Source organism: Schistocerca cancellata, chromosome 4 (assembly GCF_023864275.1).
Source record: "Schistocerca cancellata isolate TAMUIC-IGC-003103 chromosome 4, iqSchCanc2.1, whole genome shotgun sequence".
Taxonomy (NCBI): domain Eukaryota; kingdom Metazoa; phylum Arthropoda; class Insecta; order Orthoptera; family Acrididae; genus Schistocerca; species Schistocerca cancellata.
Window position 1 is genome coordinate 629,387,620 of NC_064629.1, and position 18,091 is coordinate 629,405,710.

Genomic DNA, 18,091 nt, shown 5'->3' on the forward strand with positions numbered 1-18,091 from the left:
GAGTTTAGGAGGGAAGCATGTCATGTGTTGATTGAGACATGTCAACTCAATAGTAGTATAACAGCAGCTTAGATGGCTGCTTTACATTCACTTAGAGCAGACCTGGACATTGTTATTTTACTTGGGGACAAGAGCAATGCTGCAGTTGAATTGTATGAGCGAGGTTATTTTCAAAAGAGGCAATGTTTACTATCTGATCTGATTCAACATACTGCAGGATCGGTGCTGAGAGAAAGACTAACAACCTCCAGAAGAAAAGTTCCTTGCCTCAGGAGAGTATCATGAACTGTTGTGCCCCCCCCCCCCCCCCTCCCCACAGATTATATTACATCCTGAAGATCCACAAGGAAAGGATTCCTCTTAGGTTCATTGTGAGTAACATTGATGCTCTGACATAGCATATAGCAAAACACCTTGCTACTCTGTAGCACCCACTAGCTGGGTGGTGTGAGCATCATATTAAGAACTTGGCAGATTTCTTATGTCAATTAGAGGGAATGTGTTTGAATGACTCTCTTACTAAGTTTTTGTGCACATTCTCTCTCTCTCTCTCTCTCTCTCTCTCTCTCTCTCTCTCCACTCGTGTTCCTCTGTCTGATTCATTACAGTTAACTGAGGTTAGGTTTGATGTTCATTAATGAATTTATTTTGATGTGTGTTGATTTCCATTTACTTTTTATTAAATGAACAGTACTATGAACTGACAGACGAGGTTACAAAGGGAAGCCTGTTGACGCCTATTATTGCCAATTTGTTTGTGGAAGACCTCAAGGAAAGTGCCTTGGAGTCAGTGGTATTCAAATCTGTATGTTTTTTTCAAATATGTAGACAATACTTTTGCTGTGTGGCCTCAGAGTTGTGAGAATTTACACGACTGTTTAGGACATCTGAATTCAATCTACCCGAACATTCGTTTCACAATGGATGTGGAAAAGGATAACTGCCTTCCCTTCATTGATGTGTTCATCAGGGGGAAGGGTAATGGTACATCAGGACATGTTATTTGTAGGAAGCCAACTCACACTAACTTGTATTTACAGCCTGATAGTTCTCACCATCTGCCTGATAGTTCTCACCATCTGGCTCACATTGAATGCATACTTTGAACCTTGGTTCACGGGGGTCATTCATTTCAGACACTGAGAGTTAGTCACCTTTAGCAAGAATGGTTTTAGCAAAAGAGAGATCAGACATGCATTGTACTATCAACCAATAACGTGCCAGATGAGGAGGATAATACGGAGGTGGCACTGAAATCCACAGCCTGTTTGCCTTACACAGGAAGCATTTCCAACAGGATTAGTGACATTTTGTGGAAATATGATATGAAATTTATTTTTCGACCACCAACCAAGATTACGGTGCTTTTAGGATCCATAAAAGATTAACTTAGTTTGCTTAAGGCAGGTGTCTATAGTATTTTTTGCAGTTGGGGGCTGTCATACATTGATCAGACCATCAGAACTTGGATGACTGGTATGCTGGGCGCACGTGTCATACATGATTACAACAGTCAAGAAGTTCTGCTATTGCAGAACATTACCTTGGCACTGGTCATCCTGTGTAATATAACAAAGAGATTCTGGCATATACTTCTGGCTATTGGGATAGTGTTATTAAGCAAGCAGATGAAATTAAATAATGAAGTTACCTTAGAACTAGAGATGGAGGTTTGTACTTAAACTCTGCATGATATTCCGTGTCAAAAAACAGAGGCACAGAGTTAATGCTACCTCACCAGTTGATTATCAATTTTCACTATTGATAACTTTTGACCTCGGTCTTCTTTGGTTGTGTGATGGTGCTAGTGTTTACAGAGAGAGAGTGTGTGTGTGTGTGTGTGTGTGTGTGTGTGTGTGTGAGAGAGAGAGAGAGAGAGAGAGAGAGAGAGAGAGAGAGAGAGATTCCTTGCTGCATTTGTGTCTTCAAATTAAATGACAGGGTGTGCACCTGTCAAAACATCGGTGGTTGTCAAAGACAACACCTGGGTGTATTTCCCGTAAGTTATCTGAACACTGTACACTCCCAGAGAAACTCAGGTTTGACAAGATTAAAATGCTTAACGCATTTCCTGAAGCAGTCAACATGTAAAGAACAAAACAAAAATACACTAAAATCATGTAAATGCAGAGGACATCAAAATCGTATTCCTTTTTGATGACCTTATGATAATTACACCTTTACTGTAGTTTCTGTACTCAACAGTATTTTAATGGAAAATAAATCTGACGGGGAGTCTAAATTGCACAGAGATTGGGTGTACTCTGATTTTAACAGTCGGTTTCTGAGCAGTAGAAACTATACAGAAGCTGGCATACAATGCGTGCATTCACATAATTTTAGAAACATTTCAGTGCACATTTTCATTTCAAACTGTTACATACAGTGCTTGAGGTGTGCATAAATAATGCAACATACTAATTACAAGTGAATAAATAGTACAGTACCTGTAAGTTATAGTCTTTCATCATTTTAACAAGAGAGTTTTTCAGACCAGGTATTTCCATCCCAGTTTTAATTCTCTGTACCAGTTTTCTTGGATCAATGTAAGTTCCAATTTTCTGTAGGAGGAATGTAATGAATTCTGAAATAAAACCTCTTTGTTACTACTAGCATGTAAATTAGATTAACCATGTGCTTTACAATATCATACTATACCATAATTACACCACTTTTAACAAATTTATACAGAATGTATACAAATAGGGACGAGCCTGTGAACCATATTCAAAAGCTTAAATAAAATTCTTAGCAGCAGTCAATGAAGTAATAATGTGGAATATGACTATCATTCGTCCCCCTCATTCTGTTTGTGAATAATCTTTTAAGAATAACTGCTTGTACAGCTCCGTATCAGCACAGATTTCTCAATTTCTGGTTGTTGTGTTGACTAAGTGATGAATACTGGCAGATAGTGATATGGTTCTTGATTCCTAATGGAAGTGGAGAATGAGGAACTGGACAAGGCACAGTGTTGCATACACCATATTGTATTGTGTGTGCAAAAGGTAGGTAGCTTGGTTGGTTGGTTGGTTTGGGGCATAAAGGGACCAAACTATAGGGTCATCAGTCCCTTTTTCCTGACACAAGCAAGGCTCAAGGTACAGAAACACCCAAAGTACACTTGAGAAAGCAAAAGGGTGGAAAGGAAAGGGGAACCTCACCCAAAAAGAAAATGAATGGAACAAACAAAAAACAGGAATAACATAAACCTCATGGAAAAGTAGAAGAAGGTATTAAAACCATAGAGCAGATGTTCTGGGCTGGCTGATCACAAGAATAAAAGAGGATGAGCCAGCTACTGCAACACATTAAAATGTCCACCCCCAAAAGACAAGACGAGGTGAAAACATGTAGGGAAAGGACGACCACCAAGAAAAACAAATGCAAAGAAAGTGCGACAGAGTTAAAACGGAGTGAAGGTGGTGGCCCCAGAGAGAAGGCTAAATGTCCACCCTTAGATGGTATGATAAAAAAAACCTCATGAATAAAACGTAAAACTAAATCTGCTGTTGAGGCATTGTCGCCCAACACCAAAGGTAGGGTGCAGTGAAGGTTAAAAGTCTGCTGCAGAGGGGGGGCTAAAAGTGGGCAGTACAGCAAGATGTGGACAACAGTCAAACGTGAGCCACAGTGACACTGAGGTGGGTCCTCGCGACGAAGGAGGTAGCCATGTGTTAGCCATGTATGGCCAATGCAGAGCCAGCAGAGAACCACAGAGTCCCTGCAAGAGGCCCGCATGGAGGACTTCCACATATTCATAGTCTCCTTAATGGCATGTAGTTTGTTGTACGTACTGAGATTATGCCATGCCATCTCCCTAAGCCGAAAAACCTTGCGGCGTACGAATGATCGCAGGTCAGTTATGGGGATGCCGATCTCCAGAAGCAATTTCTGTGTAGCCTGTTTGGCCAGCGTGTCAGCAAGTTCATTTCCTGGGATTAAGACATGGCCTGGGGTCCACACAAACATCACGGAACGTCTGGACCATTCCACGGCATAGATTGACCCCTGGATGGTCACTACCAAAGGATGGCAGGGGTAGTACTGGTTGATAGCTTGTAGGCTGCTCAAGGAGTCAATACAGAGAAGAAACAACTTGCTATGGCATGAGCGGATGTGCTCAAGAGCACGAGTCTAGTACCCAAAAACACATCTGATCTTTGTCCAGACTTGGAAAGGTGATGTATGGCACCCAATGCTCAAGACATACCTCTCCCAACATTCCTGTTTCCAACTTTTTATAATCTGGCGAACGCAAGCACCGAGCCATTTAAAAGCTATTAGCTGCTCTCGGGAAGTGTGCCACTTATGTCGCTGTAGAGCTTGCTGATGCTCTTTAATGGCCTCAGCAATTTCCGGTGACCAACAAGGTACTGACTTTTGCCGGGGCCACCCTAAAGAACAAGGGATCATGTTTTCTGCCGCAGACACAATTGTTCTAGTGACCTGCTCAACTACCACATCTATGGTACCATGTGGGGGAGATTCAACGGTGACAGTAGAGGTGAAATCTTCCCAGTCTGCCTTGTTAAAGGCCCATCTTGGTAAACGTCTGGGGGAAAGGCACTGGGGGAGTGACAGGAAGATGGGAAAGTGGTCACTACCACACAAGTCATTGTGGGCTCTCCAGTGGACAGATGGGAGAAGTCCTGGACTGCAGAGGGATAAATCAATTGCCGAGAAAGTACCATGAGCCACACTGAAATGTGTGGGGGCCCCAGTATTTAAGAGGCACAGGTGGAGTTGAGACAGTAAATTTTTGACAACTCTACCTTGGCCAGTAAGCACGATGCTACCCCACAAGGGGTTATGGGCATTAAAATCTCCCAAAAGTAGGAAAGGTTTAGGGAGTTGATGAATCAGTGCAGCCAATGCATTCAGCGGTACTGCACCATCTGGAGGAAGATATACATTGCAAACAGTTATTTCCTGTGTCATCCATATCCTGACAGCCACAGCATCAAGAGGGGTTTGAAGGGGCACAGGTTCACTGCATACTGAGTTCAGGGCAAGAGGTTGAGGGGAGCCTGTTGGCATGAGTAAATTGATTCAGTAGAGGAAGAGCTATCACAAGGTGCACTGATAGCACACTTAGATGCACTGGAAGGGGATGATTTCGATAAGAGTTACTCATAGAGGACTCTAAGCTGGGGCAGTCCGTCAATTTAGCCACATTCAAACAATGAAAAATCCATGATGGAATGTAACAAAATTATCAAAAGTATATGTGCTACTCACCATATATCACAGATGATGAGTCACAGATAGGCACCACAAAAACATTATCACACAATAAACTATTGGCCAACAAGGCCTTTGTCAAAAATAAACACACACACACACACACACACACACACACACACACACACACAAATGCAACTCTCTCAACACATGACCACAGTCTCAGCCAGCTGAAGCCAGTCTGAATTTGTGTGTGTGTGTGTGTGTGTGTGTGTGTGTGTGTGTGTGTGTGTGTGTGTGTGTGTGTGTCAGACTTTTTGTTGTGCCTATATGTGTCTCAGCATATCTGCTATGTCATGAGTAGCAACAGTTCTTTTCATAATATAATTTAGCCACATTGAAGGAGAAAGCATTGCATTTACAGGGAAGTGATATGGAGAAAATGGAATATTATTTAGAAGAATAAGCAGAATTGCTTATCCCTCCCGGACTATTGCCAGCAGCTCTGATAACACAGGATAGGACTTCCACTGAAAATGAACTTTTGTTGTATAAGAAACAACATCGAGTTCCACATCACCTTCAATCAGGAATGGGAGAGTTTACAACTCAGCAGCTCTGTGATGGGATTATAAAATAAATTACCAGCCCTTGTGAGGCGTCTATGGTAACTGTGCCCAAGTAAAAGCACACATGGGAATAAGGCATGTCAGTGCACAGTCACGGGTCTAGTGCAAAGTATTAAGGAAATTTTGTATAACCTAAGGCAATACCAATATTTCACAACTACTATCTGCGAAGCAGGTACCATTTGTTGAAAGTAGGATCAAAGGATCGACCAAGACCACATTTATGATTCAATTCAGCCATTACCAATACCATCAAATTTCACTCGAATTTAATAAATGTGCCAGTAACTTTCCAGTACATGTTACAGGGGGTGCATGAAACCCAGGCAGTGCATGGTGTACTTTGATCATAGTATCGTGTTTTTCAAGGACAGCAATGAAAAAGTAGTGTGGTTACAGAAAGTGTTTAGTCAGCTATGAGCACCACAGATAACACTGAATTTGGGGAAATGTAATTCTGATCTATAGAAAGTTTGTAATTAGACCATATTATCAGTCAAGATAGTGTACAAACAGATCTTGGCTCTTACTAGCTGTGCAGGAATTTCCTAATACTAATACAGTAAATGAGCTGCGCTCCGTTTTAACTTGTGCTGAAATTTACAGAAATAGCAAGACATCTCGCACAACCCTTAGAGAAGGAGTATGCTCCATTGCACAATGGGTACCAAAGAAACTTTTGTGGGACTGAAAGATGACCACTCATCCTTTCTCTGATTTCTGGATTAGTGGTAGTAGTTTACACTGTCATGCCATGGTAGCATCCACATCTTAGGGAGTGTGTTAAGGATTCAAACCAGTAATGGATTGCCCAGCATCAAAATGGCTTATGGGACTGAAGGTGGTTACTACAAGAAGACAGAAGGAGTGGCCATGGTGAGTCCCCTTTCACCAGTTGTCAACAATTTGAACATGAAACATTTTGAGGTGGAAGTCGTCGAACTAACCCAATGGAAATTTACCTTTTGAGCTGGCAATGCCTTCATCATATAGCCACATGGAAGAGACCAGCTGAATAATGGCTTCCTCATACATCTCATTTCTATACACCGGAACATCAATTTTACCATGAAAGTTGAGGTGGATGCAGTGCTCCCCTTTCTCAATGTCCTAGTAAAAATAAGAGTGGACACAGTATACACCATAAGGAGACACACACTGACCTATACACACATGCAGCCCTCAAAACAATAGAACATAGGGCTCACACTCCCTCAGGTAATGTAGCTACACAGAGTGGCAAATTGGAAGGGCCCTATGTCCTACACCAGCCATTAAACCAACAGAAATAGAAGACGAACCTCATTTTGTGGTGGATTGTTTCAAAAGATGGGAAAAATTCTCCACAACACCAAGATCAGATGGTCTTCCACCCACCAGCTAAAACATGGGCACTGCTTGGTAATGTCATGGACTACCTTGGGCACTGGATTTCTTGGGCCTATCAGATACCCCGCCAATATGGCATGACACATAGGTCATACAGAGCGTACTGTCAAAGATTGTTGTCAAGAACACCAATGGCACACCAGACTGCAACAGCCTAACATGTCAATAGTCACAGAATATTGCCTGTAGGAATTACACAGAATGGATTATGAGCACATTAAGGTTCTGACACAGATGTCTAACTTCTGGGACTGTGTCGTTAAAGAATCTATCCAAATTTGTGTAAGGGAACACCTAATCATGATAGGGACTATATCCTTAGTAAGGCCTGTGAATGTGTAGTTAATCACATTAAGAAAAGGAAGGAGATATCCCACAATGAACTGACTTCGGGGACAGTCAGGGCTACAGCAGAGAGGCTGTTAGCGTGTGTCCCTGGGCATGAAGAAGAGGAAAGAGCAACATGTCGGTGGGTAGAGGAGGAGGGTAAATGCTGAGAGTGTCGCCACCACTGGCTGCAGACTGCAGACAGAGTAGCAGGTTGGAGGGTGGGAGGGAAGAACATTCACTTGTGAACTGTATCATCATGAATTATGCCAGGAGAAGCTGTAGAATCACATTGCACACTTGCAGTAAGATTGGAATCTCCATTGAACATTTTATCAAGTGTATATTTATAAACACTATCTGCTTTATGGTAGATGTCCCCACAAAGAAGACAATGCTGCGAACACGTCAGTCGGTATATGTTGTGAGGAACACGGTATGAGGGTCTGCCATTAACTTCCTTCTTCTTCTTCTTCTCCTTCTCCTTCTTCTATGGCTCCACAGTTCATTGTGAACCTTGGCCTCTTCAAATTAATAAAAGTAGGTTTTGTTAATAGGTTAGGGTGAATGCTTGAAAGTGGATGTATGGGAAAGATTTTGCAGTAGGACATATCACAATGATAGGTTCCTTGATACAAGGCTGGTGATTTTGTAATTCAGCACAAGTTGACTAGATGCTGCAAATTATTGGTGGACAACAGAGGAAAGTTTGGATATTTCAGAAGATACACATTTAATTTATTTTAAAGAGCTCATAAGTAAGTTGTAATAATGATGGTGATGCAAATTTACAGTGATTCCAGCGGCTATTACCTGGTTTTTCGAGAGAATACTGGATCAAATCTTCCCATAGTTCATTGTCATTGTGTTCTTTACAGAAATTAATTGCACGATCTATATCATTCAGCTGTTGCATAATTATGTTAAGAGCCTGTTTAGGTCTTCCAATTCGTCCTTGAAAACAAATAAGAATTGACAGTGTTTAAACCTTTAACATGAGAATAACAAAAAATAAATTATTTGCAGAATAATAAGTTCAAAATAAATGATTTATTTACACAAAAGAGTGAAGTCAAAAATGTCTTATACTGACACCATCAAGTATATGCACAGATTGTCATCTGACAGTGTACTTCCATCCTCCCTTTTACATCACATTTTGCTTCACAAAGCACAATCTAATTTAATAGTTTATTATACAGGTATAATTAAATATTTACCCAGGATGAAAACGAGCTCTGGATAGAAGGACCTTTCTTCACAGACCTGAAGAGATTCCACGATAGGGTACTGGTCACTACGTCGAAGGAAAGGAAGAAGTTTCTCTCTAGCAAAATCTGCATATAATCTGACAAGCAAGCCATGGTACTTCCGACTTACTTCTTTTGTATCTCTTTTATCAAGAGCATCTAAATACTGAAAATACAATAATTTATTATTGATATTTGAACAACTCTTTACACAAGATAAAACTATGCTCATCTCCAAATCAATGTTGCTACAATGATAGTTTTATTGTTCTTTGAAATATGGAAAATCACCATATCTGGTACAATTTATAATAATGAAGTCCAATTTCCACATGCCCAAAATTAAAATCAGACAGCAATTTAGAAGCACTGTTGCAGGGGTAATGGAAGGGCAATTCTTTTATTCCTTTGTGAATTAGTTTCTCAAAATTCTGAAAGGTTGTTCACATTATAAATACTGTCCTCCTTGTACTCTCACACATAGGAACAATTTTTCCCCTTCAAAACATCTACATAACACACACTTCTTGATGAAACAGATGTGTACAAATTACACAACCCTTCGTACACTGATCAGCCAGGACATTACCACTGCCTACCTAACAGCCAGGACACCCACCTTTGGCATGGAAAACAATGGCTACGCAACATTGCGTGGAATCCACTACCTTGCTTGGCTTAGCAGGTTGCTAGTGGGGGTTGGCACACATTTGCACAAACAAGTCACCTAATTCCCGCAAATTCCAGGGAGGGGGTGACGAGCTCTGATGTCACATTCAGTCACATCCCAGATGTGTTCAACTGCGTTCAGATCTGGTGAGTAGGGGAGCCAGCACATCACATGGAACTTGCCACTGTGTTCCTCAGACCACTCTGCCGTCAGGAAACATGATCATGCTGAAGGGGTGTATGTGGTCTTCAACCAGTGTACAATACCCCTTGGTCACCAAAGTGCCTTGCACAAGCTCCACTGGACCTATGGATGACCACGTGAATGTTCCCCAGAGCAAAATGGAGCCACCGCCAGTTGATCTCCATCCTGCAGGAAATGAGTCAAGGAGCTGTTCCCCTAGAGGACGATGGATTTGCACTCTCCCATCGGCATGATGAAGAAGGTATTGGGATTCATCAAACCATGCAATGCTCTGTCACTGCACCAACACCCAGCACTAATAGTCATGTGCCCATTTCAGTCATAGCTGTTGATGTCATGGTGTTAACATTGGCACATGCATGGGTTGTCAGCTGTGGAGGCCCATCGTTGGGAGTGTTCAGTGCACTGTGAGTTCAGACACACTTGTACTCTGTCCAGCATTAAAGTCTGATGTTAGTTCTGCTACAGTTTGCTGCCTGTCCTGTTTTACCAGTCTGCCCAGCCTAAGACGTCTGACATCTGTAATGAAGGGTAGCCGCCAATATCACTCAGTCTGGACATAGTTTCACCTTGGTTTTGCCACATGTCGAAGACACTCACCACAGTACTCCTCAAACACCTGACAAGTTGGGCCATTTCCCAAATGCTCATGCCTAGCCTCAGGGCCAGCAAAATCCGCCCTGGGTCAAAGTCAGAGAGATTGTGTGCCTTCACCATTCTTCACATGGGCAGCATGCTCACAGATAAGACAGGAATCATGCCTGTGTCTGGCTACCACTCATTCTTTGTCAGGTAACACTGCTACTGCCTGGACAGATTTATATCAATAATATGTAAGTGGTCATAATGTTCTAGCTGATCTGCGTAAATTTGCTATATGCTGACTTTATACAGATGTGTTGTGACATATCATCCCTAGCCACATCACAGGGTTGTCCTCTTGGTTTTTGGGGATGACAGATTGATAGACGGGCTTTGTTCAACCTGGAGTTAACAGGTTGGTCTTTCTGTAATCTGTTTAAAGTGGTTTGTGGTCAGAATATATTAGACTGGCTTTCCAAAGAAGACATGTTTTCCAGCATTGGTCAGAAATAAACTTGCGAAAAGTCCTCTCAGGAAAAATCACTTTCCACAGGAGTGCTTCTAAGGCAGCAGGAAATTAGCAATGGAATGCCTGCGTTCTGCTCCTGAGGTTAACTAGCTGAAACACCTGAATGTCAAAACAGTTTCATGGAGCGGCTTGGAGCCGGTGACATGGAATTGGTCAACACCCCTCCTGACAGTATACGACACATTGTGAGACCTGTGGGCTGAAAGTACAGTAATTTTTTGAGAGAGTCAGAACTGAGTGATCTTTGTTGATTGATAAAGCTATAATGACAGTATAAAAAGCTTAAATGAGTTCACATGTGCATTCCCAGTTTTATAGACCAGTATTCTAGTTTAGTGCATTTGCACATAATTGGTTGGAAAAATGTTTTGTACAAAAAATTCGACCATTTAGCTATCTGGAAGTGGTGGTTATTGAAAGAGACAGACTTGGCCATGCTTAACTAAAGGCCAGTACATTAAATTTCTTATAGTGGAAACTTATAAGCGTGGTGTTTACTTGGGACTTTTGATTTATTGGATTTGAGCTGTTATATGGTTTTGTCTGTGTGAAGTTTATCATCAAAAGTTGTTAGGAACCAGCTGGATGTAGTGCACTGACTGTTAGCTGTGCACACTTTCCAGTCCAATGGTCAGGTCTCTTGCTGAACGCAGGGCAGCATGTAAATAATAGGCTTCGGAGCACTGACCAGTTTACCCCCACCTCATATGTCAAAGCAAGAATTCTGTAAGTGTGGTACTGCAGAGTATAGATCCAGGTCTCAATACATGTTTCCTAATTAATCTTTAGATTAGATCAGATTTACTTTCATTCCAATTGATCCATAGTGAGGTGGTCCTCCAGGATGTAGAACATGTCAGATGAAATACTGTATGTACATTGTTTCACATGCCAGGAGCATGTGGTTTCCAGTTGCAGTTGCAAGATTTCTTGCAATGGCTCTGAAGCTCGGAGAACAAAATAGTCCATGACTAACATAACCAGCTACATCATTTACTTATAATTACAGTCAACAGCAATAATCCACACCCTGAGGTATTTCTGCAGTTACATTCATTTCTGATAATGACTCTTCATCTATAATGACACATTGAACTATACATGTCAACAATTCTCAGTCTATACAAGTCTGGTCAGGCATCATATAAACATATATTTTGTTTATGAAACTAAAGGCTTTCAAAATCCATTTCAACACCACTGTCTTTTAAATTTTGTTAATGAAGTCACAGAGAAAGGTTTCCTATGACAACTGTTTCAACCACTTAGGACCAGGAAAAGTAATCAAATCTTTAGTCCAGCTGTGAATCAAAATCCTACACCAAACTAGTGTCTGTTATTCAAGTTAGATATCCTGCATATTGATCATCTTAAAAATGGAAGTGACTTGTACGTTATTTCAGTCACGTGAGATGCACTGCATTTCTGATAACCTACCATTAAAATAGTTGTAAAAGAGAACTGTTCCTCTGCTTATCTAATAAAGAACAAGAAAGTCACTAGATTTGTTAAAACTTAGAGGGATTAAAACCATGTGCCCCACGGGGGCACAAACACAAAACCTTGCCTTTCACAAGACAGCGCTTTTACAGACAGTTATCCAAGCAGTAATTGTGACCTACCCTCACAGGATCACTTCCACTAGTACATCTGACCTACATCCAAACTTAAAAAAGTTCTCCTGCATAGCTTGTGGGACTAACACTCCTAGAAGAAAAGATACTGTAAAGAAATGGCTTAGCCACAGCCTTGGAGACTTATTCTGCATTGGAATGCGTGCTCTTCGAAACTGTCTGGCAGACTAAAATTGTGTGCTGGACTGGGGCTCAAACATAATGCCTTGCCTTTCATTGGGGAATGTACTAATTCACTGAGCAATCCAGGTACAACTCATGACCTGCCCCTAACTGCTTCTCTTCAACCAGTAACTGTCTCCTAACTTCAAAACTTTACAGAAGCTCTCCTGCAGAATAAATGTTTTATGGATACACTGCTTTAGTTTAAACAATGGCAAGACAGAGATTTCAAAACAAGACCTTAAACTGCAAAACATTTCCACAAGTGTTGGACATGCTGACCATAGTCTATTGTGTATGAATTGCAGATTAACACTGAAGAAAAGTGGAAAATTAATGAACCTGAGTTTAGGTGAATTGAAACAGACAGAGATTGTAGAGAGTTTCAAAGGAAGAATTAGGCAATAACTGACAGAAGCATACGAAAGAAATACAAGGTAGGACAAATGGATAACTCTGAGAGATGAAATAGTAAACACAGCAGTGGAACAACTAGGCAAAAAGACAATTCCTAACAGAAAACCTTAGATAACACAAGAGATTTTATGTTTCATTGACGGAGGTAAAATAATCCATCATTCAGATCCCTGGACTGGGAAAATATACAAATGAAGTAGACAAAAAGGAATAGAAATGCCTACAAAAAAAAAAAGATGGCACCTACAGGAAAACTAAGTCCACTTCCATAGCTCATGGTCAGTGTAGATGGCTGCCATGTGGAGGGTCTGGTTTCGACTCGTTGTACTGCTATGGATTTTCCCTTGGTGGGAGGACTGGTACGGGCTGCACTGAGCCTCATGATGCCAACTGAGGAGCTACCTGACTGAATATTAGTGGCTCCACAGTCTGGAAAGTCTGCAAAACAGCCAGGAGAGCAGTGTGCTAACCACATGTCCCTCCATACTGCATCCATATGAGACGCAAGGCAGAGGACGACATGGTGGCTGGCAGACATCCCTTGGCCTTAATGACCTGGACAAGGAGCTCATCTTTTATAGGAAGATTAAACACACATTTGCAGGAAAGAGAAGCGTCTGTATGAATATCAAGAGCTCAGACGAAAAGTCAGTACCAGGCAAAGAAAGGAAGATTGTAAGTTGGAAGGAACATACAGAAATGCCATACAAAGTAATTGAACTCCAAGAGAGTATTATGAGAAGGAAGAGGAAGTAGATGATGATGAGATGGAAAATGTGATACAGTGGGGAGGAATTTGACCTGTGTGGAAAGTGTAATTGGAGTAAATAATTTTTCCTTAGAATTATTATGATCTTTGAGAGGACCAACTATGACAAAACTATTCCACTTTGTACGCAAGTTATATGAGACAGGCCTGTAGAAGAAGACCGAGGATGGTGGGTTCAAGTGGATGGAGGTTGCAATAGTCATGCAGAGAAGATGAGAACTGGACAACTGCTATGAAGAACTGAATCAAACCAGACCTCAGACTGAACACCACAACAGCAACAACATTTTAGTACAAGAAATATCAGTTTGTGGACACTACAAAATTGGAGAACTGAACAAAATGCTGTCATATCAAAGTGGAGATAAAAATCAGATGTCCATCAGTGATACATTATTCTACTAAAACCAAGAAACACTATCCAATGGAACTAAAAAGAGGTTAAGTGGCAAACAGATTAAAAAAAATTAGGAATATTGGTAACATGGGAGCTCGCAGCTAGAGACCTCATTGGCTGATACTGCAGGGAGAGTCTTTCACTCCATGCCCACCACACCCAGTCATCAAAGTACATGGTTAATAGCTTACCACAAAATCCTAATTCCTTCAGAAATCTCTGGGTTCATACAACAGCTGTTTTGTTGTATTCAACTATGAGGGATGGATATCAGCTTAAACATCACAGTTGGCCAAGATGGCACGCATGATGAGAACATGAGTCAAAGACAGAGGGGACAACAATCATACCAAGGTGGGTGCTCTTGTAATACTGATAGACATATTGATGGATCAACTGGTATGATTACACGTATGTGGCATGGTGTGGAGTGATATATCTGCCAGTGGTAGGTCATGTGGGTAAACAATGCTGGGAGGTTTAAGGACAGCTATGGGTCACCTCAGCCTCACTAGCCTCAACTCACTGATATGTACTACATGCTCTCCAGTGAACTTATTTATGACAACCTTGTGATACTTGCCTAGTTTCTAGATATTAATTTGGACTTTGTTATACTTGGGCATCAAAGTTTGGCTTCCAGATCTATTTTCCTAATGTGGTGTGGTCTCTGTTGTTCTCCATTTGACAACCTGCTGTGCCTACCGTGAGTGCACTAATGGTGTGTGTGTGTGTGTGTGTGTGTGTGTGTGTGTGTGTGTGTGTGTGTGTGCGCGCGCGCACGCATGCGCGCACCAAGAGAGTGGTTTGTCCTAGAGTGCTTCACAGCCTGACAAAGTTACAGAATTCTCCAGTAATAATGTTTGAGCACAATTCAGTAAATCTCCAGAGCACTTTAACTGTCAATAAGTCTTCTTCCTGTTTCGTTCAACAAGAGTTGAGATCTATTATTTTCTGTGATTTAGTGGTAATTAATTGTTGTTCAATAAAAGCTGTGTTGAAGAAGCAGATATTCAACAGTGGAGGTTATTTGGAACTATAACCCATCCCATTCCAGAATAAACTTATCACACCGCTTTGCTGAGTGTTAGAACCAAGATGGACAAGCTGTTTTTTGAGCTCTGGAAACAACATTTCAATCAGCAGCATGAGCTCTTACAGAAGCTTACAGACCCAGCATGTCTACAGTTGCTTCCAGAAAACTCTGCTCTCCAGCTCAATATGACTTTTAAGTGTACTAAAAACATTTAGCACTTCATTTGTAGGCAAGTGACATTAAGAGCCCTGAGAGACTGACTTTTTTTTAAATTATTTCCAAACCCACAGCTCAGTTATCTTGTGCAAAAAAACTGTCTGCATCTAACCACTGTTAACTCACTTGTAAGTGAACATTTTCCAACAAAATTGCATGTGATGGCTGCTTGTTTAAAGTCCCTGTACTGTACAGCAAACTCGGACAGAGATGTATCTTGGACCGTGAATCTGTAGGGCCTGAGTAGAAAATGCAAGTTGACATGTACACATGGAAAATAATATGCATAATCACTAAATTGTTACACGGTGATCAGAATAAGCACCAGACAGTGAAGTTCATGGTCAACCCTTAAGACTATCAGATCCTTCTTAACTGAAGTTTTTGCATATTGCCACAGCTTTTGGGAGTACAGAATCACCTCAGGCTGTGCTTTCCACAAAATAAGATTTATCAGCATCATCATCTCGATCATCAAATGTGGCATGACCTAGTCAGACAGATGATGGAATTGCAAAAATGTTATACAGTCCGGGTGGAAGTGGAGTGGCCACCATTGACCACAAGGGCATCAGATTCTGTGCCATCACTGTTTTTCACCTTGGTCTTGCCAAAATTTTCATAAACTGCCCAGTTGTCATTATTGTTGTTCTTTATATGCTAGACAAAGTTGCTGGCATTAAAGGGATGTCTGCCAACAGTGTTTCTCTAAGGTCATATAGTAGATGTTTGTCAGAACTGACCGTGCTATCACTGGACAATTGTGGCACATTTTGATACAATGACCTCAATTCCAATTAAGGGTTCCCTGGAAATGTGACTTAACATCCATTAAGTCATTTTTTTCATTTCCAGCAATAACTGCATCTGTACGAACCAGTCTTTGTGTTCACAACTTATTATTACACTCCAACAGATGCAACACCCTCTAGAAACATCTGATGGCTGTGTTGCTCCAAGTCGTCATTCCACCAACTGCTGCAGTCAATAGACAACTTCCACGCTGCTCCTAACATCACTGTGTGTGCACTGTGCTGAGATGTATTTATCAGAGATGGGATATCTGTACTGTGAAACTTACGTTTGCCAACATCACATAGGAAGTAAATAGTGACTGCAAACAAAATATGGGAAGTGATAGTGATAGTATATCCAGTACATAGTATGATTATGTGACCACCTAATTGGAAGAAAACATACAATTCAGAAAGGAAAGTGGAGAAACAGGTTGCGAAGAAAAAGACATTCAGGACGGTGTTATATTTCAATGAAAACTGGTAAGAATGTCTGTTCCAAGAAATTTGCAGTCACTAAGAAATGTTGCACAAAGGATGCTATCTAAAAAGATGCCCAACAGATCAGTAACAAATGCATGAATGATTTTGGGCTTTCGGTGACAAGAGCACACAAGATACAATGATGTTAAGTTTGACTCAAAAGAAAACACAATCTAGAACATCTAATGCACCTAGGTCTGGTCGGAATCGTAGCTCCAACCATATATACCATCTTAAATGCACAATAATAAGATAGTAGTCTATAAATCCCTGTTCCAAAGTACCTTGGAGTTACCAAGAGTAATTTGAAAACAATTTTAAAGGCACTGAATGCTACTGCTCTTACAGTAGAAGACAAAATAGGGAAACAACAACAGACTGTATAAAATTGCAACAGAAATTTAGGACATGGTCTGCTCTCACTGAGACCAGTTTCCTTCTGAACCATTACATTATTGTTAAAGCAAGTCAGAAACGAAATATTTTGTCAACCCTGACCTTAGTGTTGCAAAATTATTCACATCATTCAGAGATCTTTTCTCCATAAAATGAATATGGTACTCCAGATGAAGTATAAAACGTATCATGTGTTCTTTAGGGGAAATAGTTCATATTCATCTCGAAAACCAAGGAGTAATACCTGTTGTGTGAAGTTATATTGAGTGTCAGTCCAAATAATATTCATAAAGACAAACATGAAGAACACAAACTGAAGGTTGTGGAGTGCAATAAACTCAGGGACAAGTATTTGAGGTCAGCCAAACTCGATAACACAGATAGCTAAGTAATCGAGTTTGATTACATACAGAACCTGCCTCTGCCTAAACTGAGTATTACTGCGCAATTCTATAAGAGACTATTGTGGCTCTATGTATTTAAAGTTCACTGTCACAATGACCAATCAAGTACATTTTATTGGTTTCTTGAAGGTTCAGCAAAACAAGATTCAAATTCTGTTTGTTCCTTTTTATTTGACTTCATAAGTAGGAAACTCCAGAGGCCCAACAATATTAAGACTATTATACTTCTATCAGATTCACGCAGAAGCCAAAATAAAACTATGATTGTGGTATGATTTTGTACTTGGCTTTCAGAATAAACAATGTAACCATACAACACATATTTCCAGTTCGGGGGCACTCATACAGACAATGCGACCGTAACTAACGCCTATATGGAAAAATACTAAGGAATATTGAAAACATTGATAATATGTGCCAATATGTTTCAGTGCTTCAGAGCTGCAGAAAAAATCCATTACCCTTTGGGGTGGTGAAAGGAGTGGACATTATTGAGGACCGGGCATCAGCTTTATCACCATACTATGTCACAAAACCCAAAGGAAAGATACTCTTTGGAATACAGAGATACATCATTTTGTATTACAACAGAAATACATTTTCTGTCTCGTCTACTTAT

General features: G+C 40.7%; 1 protein-coding gene across 1 annotated transcript in view; it reads right to left on the reverse strand.

The window, feature by feature from the left end:
* LOC126183718 (vacuolar protein sorting-associated protein 41 homolog) overlaps positions 1-18,091 on the reverse strand; it is a 140,363-nt gene that overhangs the window by 18,750 nt on the left and 103,522 nt on the right. Inside the window, exons 13-15 of the mRNA XM_049925905.1 lie at positions 8,750-8,945; positions 8,343-8,483; positions 2,448-2,584 (exon numbers count right to left, since the gene is read on the reverse strand). Coding sequence (XP_049781862.1) covers positions 2,448-2,584; positions 8,343-8,483; positions 8,750-8,945 — 474 coding nt within the window. The remainder of the gene's footprint in view (positions 1-2,447; positions 2,585-8,342; positions 8,484-8,749; positions 8,946-18,091) is intronic.